This window comes from Mixophyes fleayi, chromosome 6, assembly GCF_038048845.1.
Source record: "Mixophyes fleayi isolate aMixFle1 chromosome 6, aMixFle1.hap1, whole genome shotgun sequence".
In the NCBI taxonomy this organism is placed as follows: domain Eukaryota; kingdom Metazoa; phylum Chordata; class Amphibia; order Anura; family Limnodynastidae; genus Mixophyes; species Mixophyes fleayi.
In genome coordinates, this window is record NC_134407.1 from 182353257 (window position 1) to 182372431 (window position 19175).

Sequence of the window (19175 nt, forward strand, 5' to 3'; positions counted from 1 at the left end):
TCAATAGAAAAATGTTTTATTGGTTACAATAATTACAGCTTCCTTTAAAAAATATAATCAATCACACAGCCAGTAATGCTGTACCTACTAAACTAGGATCATGAACTTAAATATTCCCAGAGTCAGGTCAGCGCTGTAGAATTAGGGATATCAGCTCTGGACCCCACCGCTGCTTGGTGTCCCCCCCCCCCCCCTCCTAGTCTTTGTAACTTTAGAAGCACCAAACTAACCTGGTTAGCAATTTTAATATGCTCTTATAAACAAGTACAGCACTGACAGTAATGCAGAATTTGTAGTTTTAACCACCAAACAGGCTGCACTGCTGTTTCAGCATGCTCGAGGGGCCTTTAGCCAACCACTAAGTGGCACATTATGAGTGTCAAATATACATAACTGATCCAATCTGGAGTTTGATATGATTTTAGATTTGAACTATTGTGAACATTAAATCATCAATGAAGCATTACCATTATTCTGTTTATGCATTTAGTCCTTGATGGACTAAGTAGACCATTTATACTAGACAATGACGTGCAACTAAATCTATTGATAGGGCAATAATGACACAGTGCATGAACTCTGAAGCAAAATATTTTATAGATTTACAGTGAAGAAGTAGATGAATTAAAATTGAAGATTAACATCTGATTCCCATCCCAATGGCCATAAACGTCCCAAAGGTGCCACCACTTTGCATCATGGTCTTTCCAATGCCACCCACAAGTTCACGTCCTCTCATTCCAAATCTGAAAAAGACAAGCCCCATACGTGAACACTGTAAACATATGTTGAACAGTTTATATTGTACAGTACTTTCTGAGCGGAGTAAACATAATGGGTAATCTGAAATGTCAGGTCAAAAGCAAGATCAACAGCAAAGTACAATCACATTTTGTTTTCAAAAAGTTTATACAACGCATCCATTATAATGAATTCAAATTGAGGGGAAGATGCAATTCAGTGCGCGGTGCCGCTGAACATTGCCTTGATGTTCAGATGCGCCTATTGCCGGATATTACGGTAAGAAATCTCGGCTAATTTCTGAGTTGAGCGGAAATTTCTGTAAAAACTCTTTGTGCTGAATTGAATCTGGCCCAAAAAGTACACAAATAGGCATTTGTAAAGCCCATACAGCTGTTGTATAGTTAGATTACCTTTCAAACAAAAGCATTAATTCTTTAATGGGGTTGTCTACTTTTGGAGAACCCACTATCTGTATATACCTCCCTTGGGTTCCAGTATATGTGAAGGCAGTCGCTGAGCAGGAGGGGAGGCCTCAATCTTTCCTATACAAGCACTGGATAGAGCTGCTTCTCTCACCTATAGTGTGCAGTCTGGCTACAAGTCACATATTTTAATTTATTTTTTAAACAGAAAATCAAGATGGCTCTTTGACAAATTCTTTACTTATGAAAGGATTCCATTTCAACCTCATTATACTCTATAGCTATAGTACATACATATATTCTGACCTTATTAGAATTTCCAGGTGTATAAGACGTAGTCCGTTATCATAGGACAGTAGCAGGAGATCAGATTAATACAGGGGTGTAGGGTGGGTTGCCCAATTAAAAATGTTTCACAGGAACCGACTGCTTGTGTGCTGGCATAGTGGCTGTACTACTTTGCCCTATTTTCTGTACATGCCCTACAAGGAAGGCTTGTGTACGGGGTTACTATATATCCTTTTGTTTTCCTTACATGGTAAAATACCAGTTATGAATGTGATAAAAAAAAAAAGTTCCAGGAATACTTTTAGCAGATTGCAAACAGTTTATATTGAAAGGTCAGAACCAGTTCTGGCCAGCGATGTCAAAGAAAAGACGGTCCACATTAACAAATGCAAAAATTACATTTGCAAAATGTATTCATTTGCATGATGATACTGGCTATATAATTATATATATATATATATATATATATATATATATATATATATATATAAAAATATATAAAACACATAACAGGAAAGGCACTCACATTTGTAGATACTTCTCCAGCCTGGGTGCAGGAACTCCAGTAACAAGAATGTAAAAAATAGTATAATTAGGAGGCACTCACAGGACTTTTCCAGATTATTAAAGTGTTTATTCCATTAAAAATTGGACCAATTTTTAATGGAATAAACACTTTCATAATCTGGAAAAGTCCTGTGAGTGCCTCCTATTTATACTAATATATATATATATATATATATATATATATATATATATATATATATATATATATATATAAATCATTTGCTTTTAAATTACATGAGGCATGATTGGACAATTCATAGTTGTACCCAGGTAAGACAAGGTAATGTTTATCTTTTTAACATGGACTTTGATTCCCAGAGATAACCAGCTTAAATTTATTTGGGTTTGCTCACCTTAAACAGGAGAAAGTGCCAAACAACGCTCCTGCGGCCATACCCACTGTAAAACCCATCATGAAGCCCATCTTTACTTTGTCAAAACAACTGGGCTGTGACTGCCCATAGGGCCCACCAACTGCGACCGGCATCTGTAAGACACAGCATGTATACCTTCTTTAACTTGGCTTTAGAGCAGATGTACACATAATTCCATTCATGCTCTGCTGACTCAGATGTCTGATGCTGAACACAAACTCAATGACTGTAATTTGTAAGGTTTATTACTTAATTTATTAATTTTATTGTATTTATCTGAGTTGGTGGTCATTTTAGACCGATATCAGTACTTACCTTTTTTATTTGTTTGTTAACCCAACATTCCATTCATGCTCTGTCGACTCAAATGTCTAATCACCCATTAGTATGCTCATGTTGTTTCAATAGCGAGTTATTTATGTGCAGCACTAACAACAAACCTAATCCTCACCTTCTCATTCCAGACAAACTCGATTTGTCCAATTTCCAAATTCCATACACCCAAACCCATATCCTTCCATACCCTCAACTCCCATAGCTTCCCAATGGTAGGCATATTTTCATCTTCACTATCCTCCAAATCTTCAGCATATTTTCTCAGCTGCCTTAATTACCAGAATAACAAAATCCAGTACACTCTTGCTATTCTCACTTAAGCTGTTAGACTCTTTTGTATGTCTTATTTCACACCATAAACGAAAGTCGCATAACCCTCAAATAAAATAATTCACAGTCATGTTTTCAGTTTGCTAAACATTGGATGAAAAAATATATAGCTCCTCCTGAATTTTGTTAAATTTATATAACAGGTGCCCTACCTTCACCAGTAACCGCTAGAAATGTTAATGCTATTTAATTGTAATATTTGTACCATAAATCAATATTGTAATGTGCAATAGTGAGGTCCTCAGTGATCAACAATTGCTATGACGACGACCACTAACACTACGTTCATGTCCAAGTTGCAGTGTGATAAAGTACGTTCGACACTCAAACACCCATGAGTAAATAACCTTAGGGGTCAACCATGAGTATTCAAATTGGTAGGCAATACAAAAAAGATAGTGGGGAAATAACACCCTATGTGTCGATGAGCCCTAATAGTATGCACTTATGGATTGTTTAGAAAGCCATCCGTGGTCCGACTACATGAGTGAAAGAAACAAGAGATATCAAAGTGAGACGTAAATACCATTGTAGCATCATCAACTTGAAACCTCTCTTTTATAATAACAGGTAATGCCCTACATTTAATTGAATCTTTCCCTACTAACGCTGAATGAAGCTCATTTTCCCTGTTGACCTACTGAGCAGCTTCCATATAACTGTATTATGACACAGTCTACCAGTTTCATATGTGTTGCCTTAAAGTGGTGTGGACAACTTATTTCCTATTCATAGAGGTTAGGTTTATTTAAAAAAGGGAATATAAAAAAATGGGCAGCCCTTTTAAAAAGGCATAAAATAATCAACATATTTTATTTTTTGATTGCATGCCTATTATGTCAACAGCTAGTACATGTTACTAGCTGGATATGGGAAGATTAAAATATTTGACATAAATGTGCAATTCAGCATCAAAACTCAACAAGAATTATTTTTTTTTGTACACAAGATACTAGTAGGATGGTCCAACATGTGCCTAATGGGTTTTTAATATTTCTTGGCAAGTATTGGGCTAGACTGGCAACAGTGACCTGCAATGGCTTATAGATCTGTTCTCCTGTAGCCACCAGTATGAGACAGAGCAGGGTTACAACAGACAACAAGCCTTACAGAATAACAGCCAAGTCACAGGTGACCAGTATCCACTATAGCCCATGAGTAAATGGATGCCACTGTGATCAGGGGAGGGCTGGCAAGTTTAGCCCGGGTGGCAAGAGTTGACTCAGCAGACTACTAGGAACATTTTAAAGGAAAAAATAATGCAGGTGGTCCAGTCTGCCCCAGTCCAGGGTAGCCCACTATGGGACCAGCCCATGGGGCAGATGCCCCCTGTCCCAGCCCAAGGTAGCCCACTATGGGACAGGCCTGGGGGGGGGGGGGGGGCAAATGCCCCCTACTCCCATCATATTAGAACATTAACCCCACCTATATTGCAACAAGGAAAGTCAGGCCTGGTAGCCCCCTCTCACATTATAAGTGGCCTTACAACAACATTTGGGAGGGGGAACCTTGGAGCAGAGAAATCTAGGTCCATGTTAGGGCCGGCGTGGCAGCCTGTGCTCAGGAACAGTATGTATGCCCTGTATGCCCCCTGTGCCCTCCAGCTGCCGCTCTCCCCCTCACCTCTGCAGCCTGCTCTCTCCGGACACCAGTGCACTGTGTGATCTCGGGTGTGCTCCAGGCTGCAGCTTTCTGATGACGCTTCTGTCTCTCCTCCCTTCCCGGAAGCCGCTGACACCCCCGGCCCTCCTCTCACCGCGGACACACCGCCCCCAGACGCCGTTACACGCTGGCTGGATCCCCGGGGGAGCATGCTGTGCAGGGCGGCGCTCCGGAGACTGCTGTCTGCGGGCAGCTGTAGTAAGGTGGTCGGTGCCAGGGCCAGTCATGGAGAGAAGACAGGTACTGAGAGCAGGCCTCATCCTGATGGGTGACAGGGGGGCCTTATGCAATATGGTGGTGTAAGATACTAGATTGTACACTACAAGCCAGCAGCTGACACTGACCACACTAACAAGAAGGTGTTTATATATATATATATATATATATATATATATATATATATATATATATATATATATATATATTATAGCTTTATTATAATAGTCAAACATGCCACATTTCCTTTGGAAAGTGGTTTGTTATGTAACATGACGCACTGCATGTGTCATCACAGGAGAACACAATCCTTGTTTAGGAAAAGCCTGCAGTTCCTGTGCCAATAATTGTGTAGTGCGTGTTTGAGTCCAACCCTGCTTCCACCAGTTGACAAATTTAGATATTTTTTTTACTATATTTTACATAAATAGTAAATATTATCTTATAAGTATATATAATTATGAACTGAATATATTTTTGGCATGGAAAGAAATGTGGGTCATTTATTTGAAAAGTGGTCCTCTTCTAATGCAACCTGTCACTTTGTTTCTGTTCAGAGTCCTGCTGCGCCTGCCCCGTGGCTGGTCTGCATGTCCTGCGCCTGCCCCACCCCGCAGCAGGACTATATACCTTGTTAGTGAGCTTTTGAAAAAGTTGCAAAGCCTTTATTTTTTTGTGTATCTTTAGTTTTAGCTACGCTGCACATTGTTCAGGATATTTACTTATCCCCCCCACCATGTCGCGCATCTTGTCCCCTATATGATTCAGTGTTTGTGATATTTGAATTCTACTGAATCATAGCCTTACGATGCCTTGTGGCCTTTGTTGCTGAGCATCGATATTGTTATTAATCCTACGGAATTAATTGCATTGTTGTTTCATTTTGTATCCCATGCTCCTTAGTCCTCTTCTTCCCATTAACGTCCATCTCTTTTTTCCTTATTTTCTGTATTGTTTGGAAAATTGGAAAACTAATTAAAATTCTGAAAAATATTGTTTTTAATCTGAACACATGATAAATTATGGGTACACTTAAAAACGCATTCATGTAATATTACTGGTTGCCGGGGCTGCTACATGCAGCCATTTTTCCTTGGCCTATGCCTAGTGGGAGGTTCACATAATTAAAATGCTTTTTGTAAGTGGTAGTACAGCTTTAAATTGTCAGTCAAGTTTTTTGAATCTTTAAAAAGAAACAAAAGTATTAAAACTCCCCCCATCACCATTACAACCGAATCAAGTAATTTTACAGTTCATTACACAAATTTAAGTAGCACCGTACATACAAATATATATTTATAATAACATTTAAATAAAGCAAAGGCATTGTCCTAAAACAGACTTCCAGGTGGACACTTGTAACTACTACTGATCAGAATATAATTTAATTTACAGAGTTTGTCTTTTAAATAAATAAGGTATATACTTTAATTATATGTGTATAGAATAAAGTACTCAGAGTGTTGATTTACTTACATTCACTATAAGGGTGCCTGATGGTAACATACGTCAGACTAGCGATGTCACTGACAGTCAGCCAATCGCTTGCTCCCGAGCACTGTACTCCAGGCTTTAGGTTTGCAGTCCCCTAGGAAGTCTGTAAGGAGTTATCTGCCATTGCTGATCTCTATCATCATCACCATTTATTTATATAGCACCACTGATTCCGCAGCGCAGTACAGACAACTTATTCACATTAGTCCCTGCCCCATTGAAGCTTGCAGTCTAAATTCCCTAACACACACACACACACACTAGGGTCAATATTGATAGCAGCCAATTAACTTACTAGTATGTTTTTGGACTGTGGGAGGAAACCGGAGCACCCGGAGGAAACCCACGCAAACACAGGGAGAACATACAAACTCCACACAGATAAGGCCATGGTCTGGAATTGAACTCATGACCCTAGTGTAGTGTGAGGCAGAAGTGCTAACCCCTTAGCCACCGTGCTGCCCTCAAATTCATATCCCACTAACTCTCACACCACTCCTCCCAGAAATGGTCTGGAGTCAGTCAATTCCAGATTTACAGATGATGGGCACAGAGCCAAGGAAAGGTAGACAGAAGGGACTCAGGGAAGGGGACAGACTACAGTCCAGGGTATGCTGAACGATGGTTGCTGGCTAGGTGCCCTAAGCAGTTGCTGTCCATGCTTACTTAAATATCGGAGACCCGCGTACATGCCACATTCACTGTTTTATTTTTTCAATCCGGTAAATTCAATAGTGATTATGCTGCATTAACGTGTGCAGAATTGTGTTCTACGTAAGTTTTTAGTATGTAGAGATTTTATTATCTTCGTCCACTTATAAACTCAGTGAAAAGTGACCAGGGTTGCACAAGCCTTGTATACAACTATAAGTCTTAGAAGAATTCCATCCAACTGCAGTCTCCCAATTTATACCCCATCCCAATAGTTTACCTGGGGTCCTGCGTACATTCATGAGATTAAACATGTAGGGGCCACGTGCAGAATATTGTGGTCCAGCTGAACCATGTGAATGTTGGATCCCCAGTAAGTAAACTTTTGGGTTGGGTATAGTGCGTGATATTCTACACACAACTGAAAATGACTTTTTGCACATTGATTTTTATTGTTCTTTTTTTCCAGACTGGCGTGATAAGAAGCATACAGAGGAGTCAGAGCTTAGACCCCTGTATATGGATATTCAAGCAACAACACCACTGGTGGGTCACATTAAGTATCTCCCTTTGTAACTCGATCAAAACTTTACCTTGGTAATTGGCATGAATGTACTTTACCCTGTATGAGGACTCCACTGCTCTTTTTAATGTCCACTCTTAGGGGGGAATTCAATTGACCGCGTTGTTCGAGAGAACAATGTGAATGAGTTCTCTGTACAGCGCCGCAGAATCAGTGGCGCTATATAAATAAATGATGATGATGATGATGGCCCGTGCACTGTTACCGTTAGTACGGTAATTTTAATGTGGATTTCGCTGTGAGCAAAAATCAGCGTTGGTATTACTGTAGTAACGGTAATAACGCTTAGCAATTAACATAGTAACGGTAATTGTGCGCAGCAAGAACAGAGCGGGGAATTGAGTTCCCCCTTAGAGTGGAGGGGTTACCATGATGTACCTTTACCCAATAATAGGTATGCACATCCTTTTCCAAGATTCTGCTGAATACCAACAAGAATCTTATTCCTGAGTTACATCTTACACGTTAGCAGAAGTGGCCTAAATTTTAAAAGATTATATGTAAATTTTTCTCATGGCAGCAGCAACTGGTAGGGAAATCAGGGTTCTGGTTAGTTTTACCTAATCCTCATGTTTATGTAGAGCACATCTGGATGGTTAGCCTTTTGTGTCTGGCCACATTACTGACTGATACGTTTAATAATCTGCAACAGTAAGCAAGAAGCATTCTTTATTTCATACACCTTAATGGTAATATGTGTATTTTTAAGGTTTTCCAATTTTCAATATTTTGACAATGGAGGTTGGTTGGTCACTGTGTGAGATGTAAAATCTGCTCTAATCAATAATCCATAAGCATTAGCATTCAGATCAGGATCTTCTGTGTCTCCCAGCAATAAATAATTATTTCATCACAGTGAGTGATGTCTTAGTCCTGCATGTTTTCTTATATAACCTCTCTTTTTAGGATCCCAGAGTGTTCGATCGTATGTTGCCTTACCTGGTGAATTATTATGGAAACCCTCACTCGAGGACCCATGCGTACGGCTGGGAGAGCGAGAAGGCAATGGAGAGAGCCCGTGAGGTAACATCTATAGCCTGTAGAAGTATTGTCTGGCCCAGCAGGCTACAGCACAGTATACCTTGTTTTTTGAACTACTGCGTTTTATTTCACGATTAGCGTCTAACCAGAAATAGTGTGTGGATCCCCCGATTTCTGTAGCTGCACACTAGTTTGTTTTTATGCTGTTTTTATGTCTGTTGTTTACACTTATGACATCATTCTGTGATTTGGTTGTTGGAAGAGACCATTTCACTTACTTACATCATCTGAAGAAAACATTTCCAGCATTGTGCAAGGAAGCCCTATTATTGCAAATGATTCAATGTTCTTTTAAAACATGTGATGTAAGGCACGAACATCCATAGCTCTAGAGCAGAGGTGCTCAAACTCAGTCTTCAAGGGCTACCAGCAGGTCATGTTGTCAGGATCATGCACAGGTGAGTTCATCTATTTGGCTGTGTCAGTAATTATCTCACCTGTTTTTACAGACAGTAATCCTGAAAACATGACCTGTTGGCAGCTCTTTAGAACTGGGTTTGAGCACTGCTGCTGTAGAACATAGAATAGTAAAAAGCCTTATGTGTTATTGAGATCGGGGGGTTTTCTATATATACACACTAGAGCAGTGGATTCCAAACTTTCTCAGTTCAAGGCACCCTTAGGGTCTCCATATATTTTTTTTTCAAGGCACCCCTATGCCAAAATAATTACCAAGTACCCCCCCAACTGGCTTACCACCACCCTGGCACCCCTGTGAGATCGCCGCGGCACGCAGTTTTGGAACCCCTGCACTAAAGTGTATATAACATTTGCCTATCTTAATGACGTGCTGCCTTTGGAGGGGATGCAGCCGTAGTGAGTGCTCTGTGTGTGGCCAGCCCTCTGCACTGCATCACCTTGCTCTCTTCATCAGATTTGAACATTATTAAAATCTACTCATGTTCAGGACAGGTAAATGCTGCATATACTCTACTAGGAGCACATTCCGCAGAGTTTTCAACATGACCTTTACTGCTTCTCTGCAAATGAGATGTGAAGCCTCTGCAAAATGTTATATTGACATTGAGGACATTAACCATATAAACTGATGGTCTCTTTACCAAAACAACATTTACCGAGAAGTGCTGATGTTCAAAAATATTTATATATTTTCTGAAGTGCAGAACTAGCATATTTTTTTTTTTTTTTTAACTATTTTTATTTTTAAAAATAGCAATCATGTACAGATAAGAATCAACAATTAGTACACTTACAGGGCAAGAGACAAAAACAGAGGACAGTACATGTGATGGGCATAAGTCAAAGAAGCTGAAAATGTTTGAGTAGCAAATATATAAAATAGCCAGAGGTTGTCAAAAGCCAGACAGGCAAGTATACAATTGTTATCCAGAATAATCAAGGAACTATAACATTTTATAACAATATAGTGTGGGGGGGGTGCACTGGTCGCCACGAGACTAAAAAATAAATAAAAGAACATACTTCCCAATTATCCACACAGTTCCTTACCCCTATCTTTCCTTTTTAAGAGGAGGAACAAATAAATAGAAGAGGGGCAATAAAAGTTTTCGAGGGGATTACTGCTTAGATTCTCCGGGAAGGGAAACACCATCAAGAGTCAGGTCACCTATGAACCTAGGGAGTCTTTTTAGGAGGAAGGAGATGGTACAGGAGGTAAGGGGTTATAAGTAAAGCCAAGGAGCCCAAACCTGGTGAAATATATCATCCTTATCATGCAGGTGGTATGTAATCTGTTCCATCCGGGCAATAAACCAGATATAGGATCGCAGGGCCGCCATAGTGGGGGGTTCAGCTTGTTTCCAAGACTTAGCTACTAGGCAACGCGCCGCAGCCAGGAAATGGGAGGCCAATTTCGCAGACTGTCTATCATCCTCAATCAAAGGGTAGCAGAGAAGAAAAGACCATGGGTCTTTCCGGACAGGGCATGGAAGGAGGGAGGAGAGGAGGGTCCTAACTCGGTCCCAAAAGGAGGATATTTTAGGGCAGGACCACCAGATATGTATAAAGGAGCCCGTCTGGCCACAACCCCGCCAACATAATGGAGAACTAGAGGGGAACATTTTAGTGAGTTTGTCAGGTGTATAGTACCATCTATAGTATATTTTATATGCGTTCTCCTTCACCAAAGTGGAAATAGAGCTGGTGGCAACTTGATCCCTTATGATTTCCCAACAATCCTCCTCTGGGGGGGGGCCAGATCTCTCTCCCACTCCCTCTCATGCCTACCGCCAGGTGGTAAAAGTACATTGAGAATTAAGCTGTAGACAGAGGAAATCATGCCCCTACCCAAGGGTGAGGAGAAACATAGGGATTCAAAGGGAGACCTAAGAGGGGGGAGAGGAGCCCCCCCCAAGGAGAGAGCCCACAAAGTGTCGTAATTGGAAATACTCGTAGAATTTAGGATGGAGCCTTGGATATTTAGAGCGTAGGTCATCCCAGGAGATAAAGGCCCCCTGAAATAATAGGTCTCCAACAAATCGAACTCCCGCAGTGACCCAAGGACTATAGAAGGCAGAGGAGAGCCCAGGAGGAAAGGCAGGGTTACCCCAAAGAGGTAGGACAGTAAGAGAAGACACCGGTATCTTGAGATGGGGTCGGCAGGTCTCCCATATTGCAGCTGAGAATAGAAGGGTATGGCATTGGGAGGCAAGGGGAGATCTAGTTTGTTTTGGGAGACCCCACATACAGGACAAGATTGGAAAATTAAGGTAAGCGGATTCAATGTCAACCCATGACAGTGCCGTGGGGGGGGGGGGGGGGGCAAAGGAGGCTACGACTTGGCTCAAATGAGCCAGAACTAGCATATTTTATTACCTAAGATTTGGATACATCTTTGTATTTGTTTTGTTTTTGTATGTATAAACAATTTTACCAGCACTGTACACAGAGATTACAATCTAGTTTTGCCAGAGATAACTTGACTTGCCCAAGGTCACATGGGAATTACTAATTCACTCTGGTCTCTGGCATTTCTCTTAAAGGCTTAATTCTGGTTTTATTGCTTTGTGTAAATGTATTTGAAATGGAAACTTCTTTTTTGTATAGTGATGCACAGTCTTTTGAAATATGATAATGTGAGCTGTTAGGTGACATGTTTCCTTATATTTGTCTAAATTTATTTTTAATGCAGCAAGTTGCTTCCCTGATTGGAGCAGATCCCAGAGAGATTATTTTTACAAGTGGTGCAACTGAATCTAACAATATCGCTCTCAAGGTAATTCTATTTTTGCTATATAAAAGGTCAGCTCGCCCTACTGCTTAAATTCGAAGCACACATTTTTAATGATGATCTGTCATTTGTTAGATTTGTTTAAAATACAATTCTGTAATAACAGAAATGTTTTTTTTTTTATTTATTTTGACTCCTACAAAAATACATGGTATTTACCATATGTAACATAGTAACATAGTAACATAGTTGATGAGGTTGAAAAAAGACACCAGTCCATCAAGTTCAACCTATTTTGGATCTTCTGAGATCCTGCACTTATATTTGAAATTAATCCAGAGTAGGCAACCGCCAATCTGTTTCAATTTTGAAAATCCCCCCAGACTCAATATTGCAATCCAATTTTTACCCTATATCCACTACTATCCTTTATTTTAAATTAACGGTCGTATCCCTGGATACACCTTTCCGCTAAAAATTTGTCTAACCCTTTCTTAAACATATCTATTGAATCTGCCATCACAACCTGCCCTGGCAATGAATTCCATATCTTGACTGCCCTTACTGTAAAGAACCCCTTCCTTTGCTGGTTGTGAAATTTCCTCTCCTCTAACCTTAGTGTACTATCCGTATATGCAAATTAGGCTAATCTAGCCCCCCCCATCCCTAGCACTTGGTGGCTACTGGGAGGGACGCTGGCAATGAGCAAATGCAAGCAGTGCCTAACAGTTTGGGACATAACATACTTTTCATGGTTTTTATGTTTTTATGCTCTCTACTGCCTTTTAGATGTTAGGTTTTTTTTATTGTATCTTGTGTTTTTCTTTACAGAAGTACAGAGGTGGTAGGATAAGCTTTATTTTACATGAATGACCAGCATTTCATATTCTCTGTACTGGTTGTATCAAGTCAGTTATGCATAAGTAGTGATCTCCCCAGAAAACTTCGCCAGCTGGGTGCCATTAAGATGTACTGGGTGGGGGCTGTGTAATAATTTGCAATAATATTGAAAAAATGTCGGTTTTTGCCCGCACCTGCCAGGACTGGTGGACAGTGGTCTAACACACACTGCTGGCTGTAGTGCTCACATAGAACTTGTTCTAATAGGAGAAACAATGGTTTATTCTATTATAATAGGACTCTGTTGGGCTCCAATAGCCGGGTGGCAAGTAAAACCAGCCGGGTGGAGCACACGGGAAGTAGGTGCTGGGGAGAAACCCGATAAGGACAAATTTAATTGATGTGCAACATTACTAGCTCACTTCGGAGAGATGAACAAATTGTTAGGTACTTTGTGAAATTTGTATGGAACATAAATATTGCTCCACAGTCAGTGATGTCCACCAGTAGGTCCCTGGCCTATTATTTTTCTTGTTCTGGGAGTCTGTAGCTCACCCATTCACAAAGAAAACCCTTTCTTCCAATATGCCTTAGTTTTTATCCAATACTTATGCTTTAATGCATGTATGTTTTCTTTTACATATATTTCTATTCCATCTGCCATTCTTCCCAACTGTGGTTTTCTAAATAAAGTATATTTGGGTATGGTTATATCTCAGTTATGCCATTAATTGCACCACAACTCCATAAAATCCTGTGTTACTATGACAATCATGTGATCATCAGACAAGAAATACTCATTGGGTATATCAACATCATTTCAAATGATGCCACCTCTGATTTCTTCTAAAGTCCGGGTCTGGTAGATCAGTGACCTCCTCCCCATCCCTGGATTTCTTAATTATTTCTTTAGTGTAGAGATTTATTGTCTGGTTATCACACATTACCAGATAATAATGATTAAAAAGGCCTCTCATTTGAAAGATGGGACTTCCCTCTAACAAATTCAGGTGCCCCTGAGATAGGTACTATGATGGGTAAGATATGGCACTTTTAGTGCCCTCTAGATCCCACCCCCTGTCCATACACCACCAACAGGAAAGAGAAGTGGGTTGTAGGAAAATATAATTTTAACTTATTACAACCCTCTGTGTGCTGAAGACGAGTCCTACTCCTCCTTAACACTGAAGGTTTAACCGCTTCAGTGTTAAAGAGGAGTAGGCAAGGTCAGTTGCAATGTTTTTATGTACTTGTTTAAGTATTCTAACTCTCCTTATTCTGCTTTTAACTCTTAATACACTTAACCAAGCCAGCATACCTCAATCCAACGGCATACAAAATATTACATATCAAAACAAGTTGCTACAAAGCAATGGGAAGCTTTAGAGTCCTTCAGTTGCCAAAACAATAGTTTAATCTTGTGATATTTTACAAAACAGTACAGGAGTTATGTTTAAAGAAAGGCAACTAAACAGGTACATGGTGTATTGCGAAAGCTACCAGGTGAGCCTAAAGGGTCTCTGAATATAAATCTTGGAGCGGAGAAGGGAGTGGAGGGATATGATGGAAGTTTTCAAATATACAAAGGGTTTAACAAGGTAGAGCAATTCTACAGCGAGTTTTTATGCAAGAAGACATGCTCTAAAAGTGGAGGCTAGCAGGTTTAGGGGGAATTTGAGGAAATATTATTTCACCAAAAGGGTAGTCGATGGGTGGAACAGGCTCCAAAAAATGTGGAAGAGGCTACCACATAACAGGTAATTTTAAGCACACTTGGTATAGACAGACATAAAGCTATTCTAAATCTGGGCCAAGAAACAAAAGATCCAATAGGACCTGAGGTTATTAGGGCTAAAAAAAGCGAACAGACTAGATGGGCCAAGTGGTTCTGTCTGTTTATGTCGAATTATATTTAAAAACCACTGGTGAGCATTTACTATCTTTGCACTTAGGTGCAAGATGTGGACTAAAGCACAACAAGCACTCGGTAATCAGCTTTCATGTGTCTAGGCAGACAAAGCAGTTTGTGATTGGTTGTTATGGTTTAGTACAGATGCTGGAAGCCTTACTCTTTCTCATGATGTGGCTTTTCTTTTCCATGGCATGAAGGGTGTTGCCAGATTCTACAAGTCCCGCAAGAAACACATCATCACCACTCAGACGGAGCACAAATGTGTGCTGGATTCGTGCCGATCGTTGGAGGCGGAAGGATTCCAGGTCACTTACCTTCCTGTTCAGAAGAATGGCCTGGTGGACTTAAAGGTGAGACTTCCATGTGCTTCTCAGTGCTGTCATCCATTTGTACGCTACAACATGTGCTGACAAACTGTCTTGGTTTTTAAATTTGACTTAAAAAAAATAAAAATGGTCACCTTTTATGTTTAGGTTCTAGAAGAGGCCATCCGGCCAGACACAAGCCTGGTATCGGTAATGACTGTGAACAATGAAATAGGGGTGATACAACCTATAGCTGACATAGGTAAATGTCAATATTTTGTATTTTAATGCTAAACAATTTCAAAAAGTGTCATTTAATTTGTAAATAAAGTGGGTTTGGCACTATAAGGTAACTTATTGTTTAATAGAAATATCTATAGTCCATGCCAACTATATGTTCCAAAGATTTTCGCTTATCTTTTTATCTTGCTTTTCTAATTTAGTATAGGTGTCTGTATTTTAGTTGCTTAAATGTGGGAACCCGTGGTTGAAATGGTCTGGTATATGCTATAGCGCCACCTCTCTTACTGCCTTCATTGTAAAAGTTCAAATTCAGTTTGCTTATCACTTTCCATATCGCCACGCTTACATTTTCACTTCGACTACTGATGGTGGAACAAAAGTAAAGCTGAGTTACAATCCTGACCTTTGAAAACCCTGAAATTATCTTGCATTTAAATTAAACCCCCCTCTCCCCCCCCCCCCAAAAGAAAACCCCCCAATAAAGATCTGTAACAGATGCAACGAAAACTATCCCTAACCTTTTTCCAAATGATGTCACGTGAAATTTTCTCTGAACTTCGTGTAATTGTGACCTTGGGTTCGGTATCAAATAATAGTCCCTTTGTACTATTAACTACACCTATGATAATAATGTCTTATATTTCTTAATGAATGATGTTTTTGTTTTGTAACTGATGCAGTGATGAAATGAGCCTGCTGTAAGCAGTGGAGGACAAATCTCGGGAGCTATGTAACCAATGTTTCTGAAAGTGATTGTGGACGCCTCATTTTTTGGAAGTCCATTTTATCGGGGTCAACGGATGCAAATCTTCCCTGGCTCCTAATTATGTCCTGCTGGCTCTTAGAGTTCACTGACCTCTGGATCCTACTGCATATTATCCAGCCTGGCTATTAGCGTTCAATATAAAAAAGAGGACAGAGGCCGGTTCAGCAGACATTCTAGAATGTTGGACCCTGACACTCTGCTTTAGGAAAAAGATATAAAAGCTTATTCTTATAGCTCCTCTTTTAGTTTTCTTTTAACTAGCATAGTCTATTTAATAAATTCTTATTTCATGATGTAAAAATGCCATGTTTTTGTATATTCATTCAACGTCCACTTCAACGGACAATTGGGCTACTTTATTGCGTATGTTTAAGTCGGGGAATTTTAAAAGAAGTCTCCTGTACCAGATAGGCTGCCTATGAGAATTGGGAATTATTGTATTAAAGAACTTTCAGAATATGTGTGTGTATAGGTGTACAGCTAGGGAAATGTTTTATGTAAATGCCAGGTTACGAAGTGTGATAACAAAATAGTATACATTTTAATAGGTACCAAAGTAAGCTCAATACATGAATAAATAGGGAAAATGAATTTGATATTGCAGCATGTAAAAGAATTAACAGTACAGGCATATAAAGTTGGCGCCCGCCATAGAATTCGAGTGCCAGGATGAAGAAGACATAGCAGTTTTAGTGCCCTCCCCTATCATTATTTTCTGTAGATGGTGAGTGAAGAGCCAGGACTTAAGGACATCATCACAGTAATGTCTTTAAGTCCCTCCCCCTATCTACCACCAACCAGAAATAGCTGTGGGGGACAGACAAGTATCATTTTAACTTCTTTGAACCCCCATGTGTTAAGGACGAGTTCCACTCGACCTTAACACTAAAAAAAGGCTAAACTATGAAGAGATCCCAGTCTGTCCCTCTATTTAGGAGGTCTTTGTGGTTCCTTCATTAGGGTGTTGCAATATCAGACCAAAGAAGCTTAAGCTCCTAGATAAATCTTCTGTATGTAAGTAGATGACAGTGGTGACAGTCTTAGTGCTTATCCACTGTATGAGGAGACTCTGAGCGTCTCCTCCGTTATATAATGTTACTGAGGCTGTATTCTTGTAGCACAAGATGGTCCTGTCTGTGTATAGACTCTGAATGGATTCCCTCTTGTTAGAGTACATTAGATTGAGTTTTATTTATGTATTGACCTTATTTTGATACGTATTAAAATGTGTACTGTTTTATTATAACACTTTAGATTGGATTTTACATAAAACATCTACCTAGTCCTGGACCTCTGTGCAGGTTTATTAATTTGGCCACTTTGCCGTATGTATCTATGTATTATCCTGGAATGTCATCCCTGATTGATGTTACTAGTATTTGTGTACAAGTATATGCACTCCATTCAGGGCAACGGATGTTATTTAGTAACTGATGTTCAAACAAATTTAAAAAATCAACAATGATGAACTGCATAAATAGTTTATATGGTTGAGCTTTTTTTTTTTTTTTTTTTTCCCTTCTATATTTTTATATCTATTTGCCCTAGTATGCTGGCGCTCTATAAGTAAATGTTAATATATTTAATTTTTCATTATTTATTAAATGTTGAAAACAAGTAAATGTATTAAGTATACAGTGGATTTTTCTTATGCATACAGAATAATCCACAGTTGGGTGAAGATCTTTCTCACACCAACTGTACAATGATCTATTTTACAAGTGTACTCCATACAGCCAGTGTGTTCTATACAGCCACACCTCCCAGGCGTTGTTCCACTTCCCATGAGCAGCTCAAGATAAAGCTAAAGTCTTGTTTTTATTACAGAAAGTGTAAGGGAGTAAAGAGAAACAGATAATTTGTGAAAACAATATAGGAGTTATAGACTACCTGAAGTGCGCTGGCTAGATTAGAAGACAGTGGGAACATCATCATCAACATTTATATAGCGCCAGCAAATTCCGTAGCGCTTTTCAATTGGGAACAAACATTAATAAAACAATAATGGGTAATACATAGACAGAGAGGTAAGAGAACCCTGCTCGCAAGCTTACAATCTATGGGAACAACCTGAAAAGGACCATAATTATAGCTTTAATTCTTGCCTCAATGAGTTAGACCTTTAATAGGTTTGCAGTCTTCTGTTTCTTTTGCAGCCAGAAAACGGTGCTTTAGATATCTGATGTACGTGTAAGAGTATATTGTACAATAAACATTTTTGCAGAGGTGGCCAAAATGATTGTAGAATTCAGGAGCCAGTCCATCAAATCTAGGCACAAACAGGACCTTTGAAGGAGCCAAGAAAGATGTGCATAAAGTTTCAGTAATAGAAATGACTGCGAATAATTAGGCATCAAGTAATCTTTAGGCGCCTTGGATACCTTGCTCCTGAAATTTGTCTGGCCCTGCATAATTATGTAAAGAATGTATGTACACACACAGTCCTATCACAACGTGTGTTTATCTCTTATAAAGCTTACACCTTTTGTGTGTTTGGCTGTTATGTAATTAAAAAAAAAAAAATCATTAATGAAATGAATAAGAATAAAACGCTTATATCCTCAGCTGTTCGTCTGTTTTCTCTCCAGGTCATCTCTGCAGTTCCAGAAAAGTGTTTTTTCACACAGACGCTGCGCAGGCTGCTGGCAAAATTCCCTTAAATGTAAACCGAATGAAGATTGATCTAATGAGCATAAGTGGACATAAAATTTATGGCCCAAAAGGTATCTTAGAGTTGAGTTGAACAAGCCACAGGGCTATGTAAAGTGCTGGGTTTGTTTGTGACATACAACTCTGTTTGTAAGATGGTGGTTCTAGTCCCACCAATGGAAAATGTTAAGGGTCATTACTCAAACCTTTGTGGACCTCAAAAAGGAATGATCACCTTGTTGTATTTTGGCCCTGTATTTAGCTGTGTTCAGAGGTGCTGACCAGGGAAGAGGGAGAATTTCTCTTTACCGTTGATATTAAGGATTCTTTCCTCAACACTTTTTTTTTTTTTTTTTTTTAATAAACTTTTTTGTTGGTCTTGGTCAAAGTACAAAAATGAGAACCGACAGTAAATCAACAGCTGTTGTGCTACAGTGGTTATAAACAAGACAATATCAATGTACAAAAGATAATGCTTAACTGGATGTGAGAGACCTAGTTATACCACAGTGTAAGTTTATACTAAGGTTTTTTAGAGGGAAGACGAACAATGGAGAAGGGAAAAGAAAAAGGGGGGAGGGGTTATTTGGCAATTGTGGGA

General features: G+C 39.5%; 2 protein-coding genes across 3 annotated transcripts in view; one reads left to right on the forward strand and one right to left on the reverse strand.

The window, feature by feature from the left end:
* On the reverse strand, positions 1–4792 carry ROMO1 (reactive oxygen species modulator 1). The gene is made up of 3 exons (XM_075177498.1): positions 4685–4792; positions 2375–2508; positions 1–746 (listed from the first exon to the last, which is right to left on the reverse strand). The coding sequence occupies exons 2-3, from the start codon at positions 2506–2508 to the stop codon at positions 638–640; spliced, it is 243 nt and encodes an 80-aa protein (XP_075033599.1). The 5' UTR covers positions 4685–4792; the 3' UTR covers positions 1–637.
* Positions 4771–19175, forward strand: part of NFS1 (NFS1 cysteine desulfurase) — a 27499-nt gene continuing 13094 nt past the window's right edge. For both annotated transcript variants that reach the window (XR_012677721.1, XM_075177496.1), the window contains exons 1-7: positions 4771–4963; positions 7554–7630; positions 8574–8690; positions 11821–11904; positions 14809–14961; positions 15085–15178; positions 18514–18648. Coding sequence is in view for 1 of the 2 variants with exons in the window: in XM_075177496.1 (XP_075033597.1) it covers positions 4873–4963; positions 7554–7630; positions 8574–8690; positions 11821–11904; positions 14809–14961; positions 15085–15178; positions 18514–18648 (751 nt within the window). In the remaining variant the exon portion in view is untranslated. The remainder of the gene's footprint in view (positions 4964–7553; positions 7631–8573; positions 8691–11820; positions 11905–14808; positions 14962–15084; positions 15179–18513; positions 18649–19175) is intronic.

Bases quoted from the DNA above. Each gene is read 5' to 3' on its own strand.
- ROMO1 (XM_075177498.1), bottom strand. From the start codon at position 2,508: ATGCCGGTCGCAGTTGGTGGGCCCTATGGGCAGTCACAGCCCAGTTGT. The intron at 747-2,374 runs GTGAGCAAACCC...TGTCTTTTTCAG, and splicing joins GGCACTTTCTCCTGTTTAAG to ATTTGGAATGAGAGGACGTG.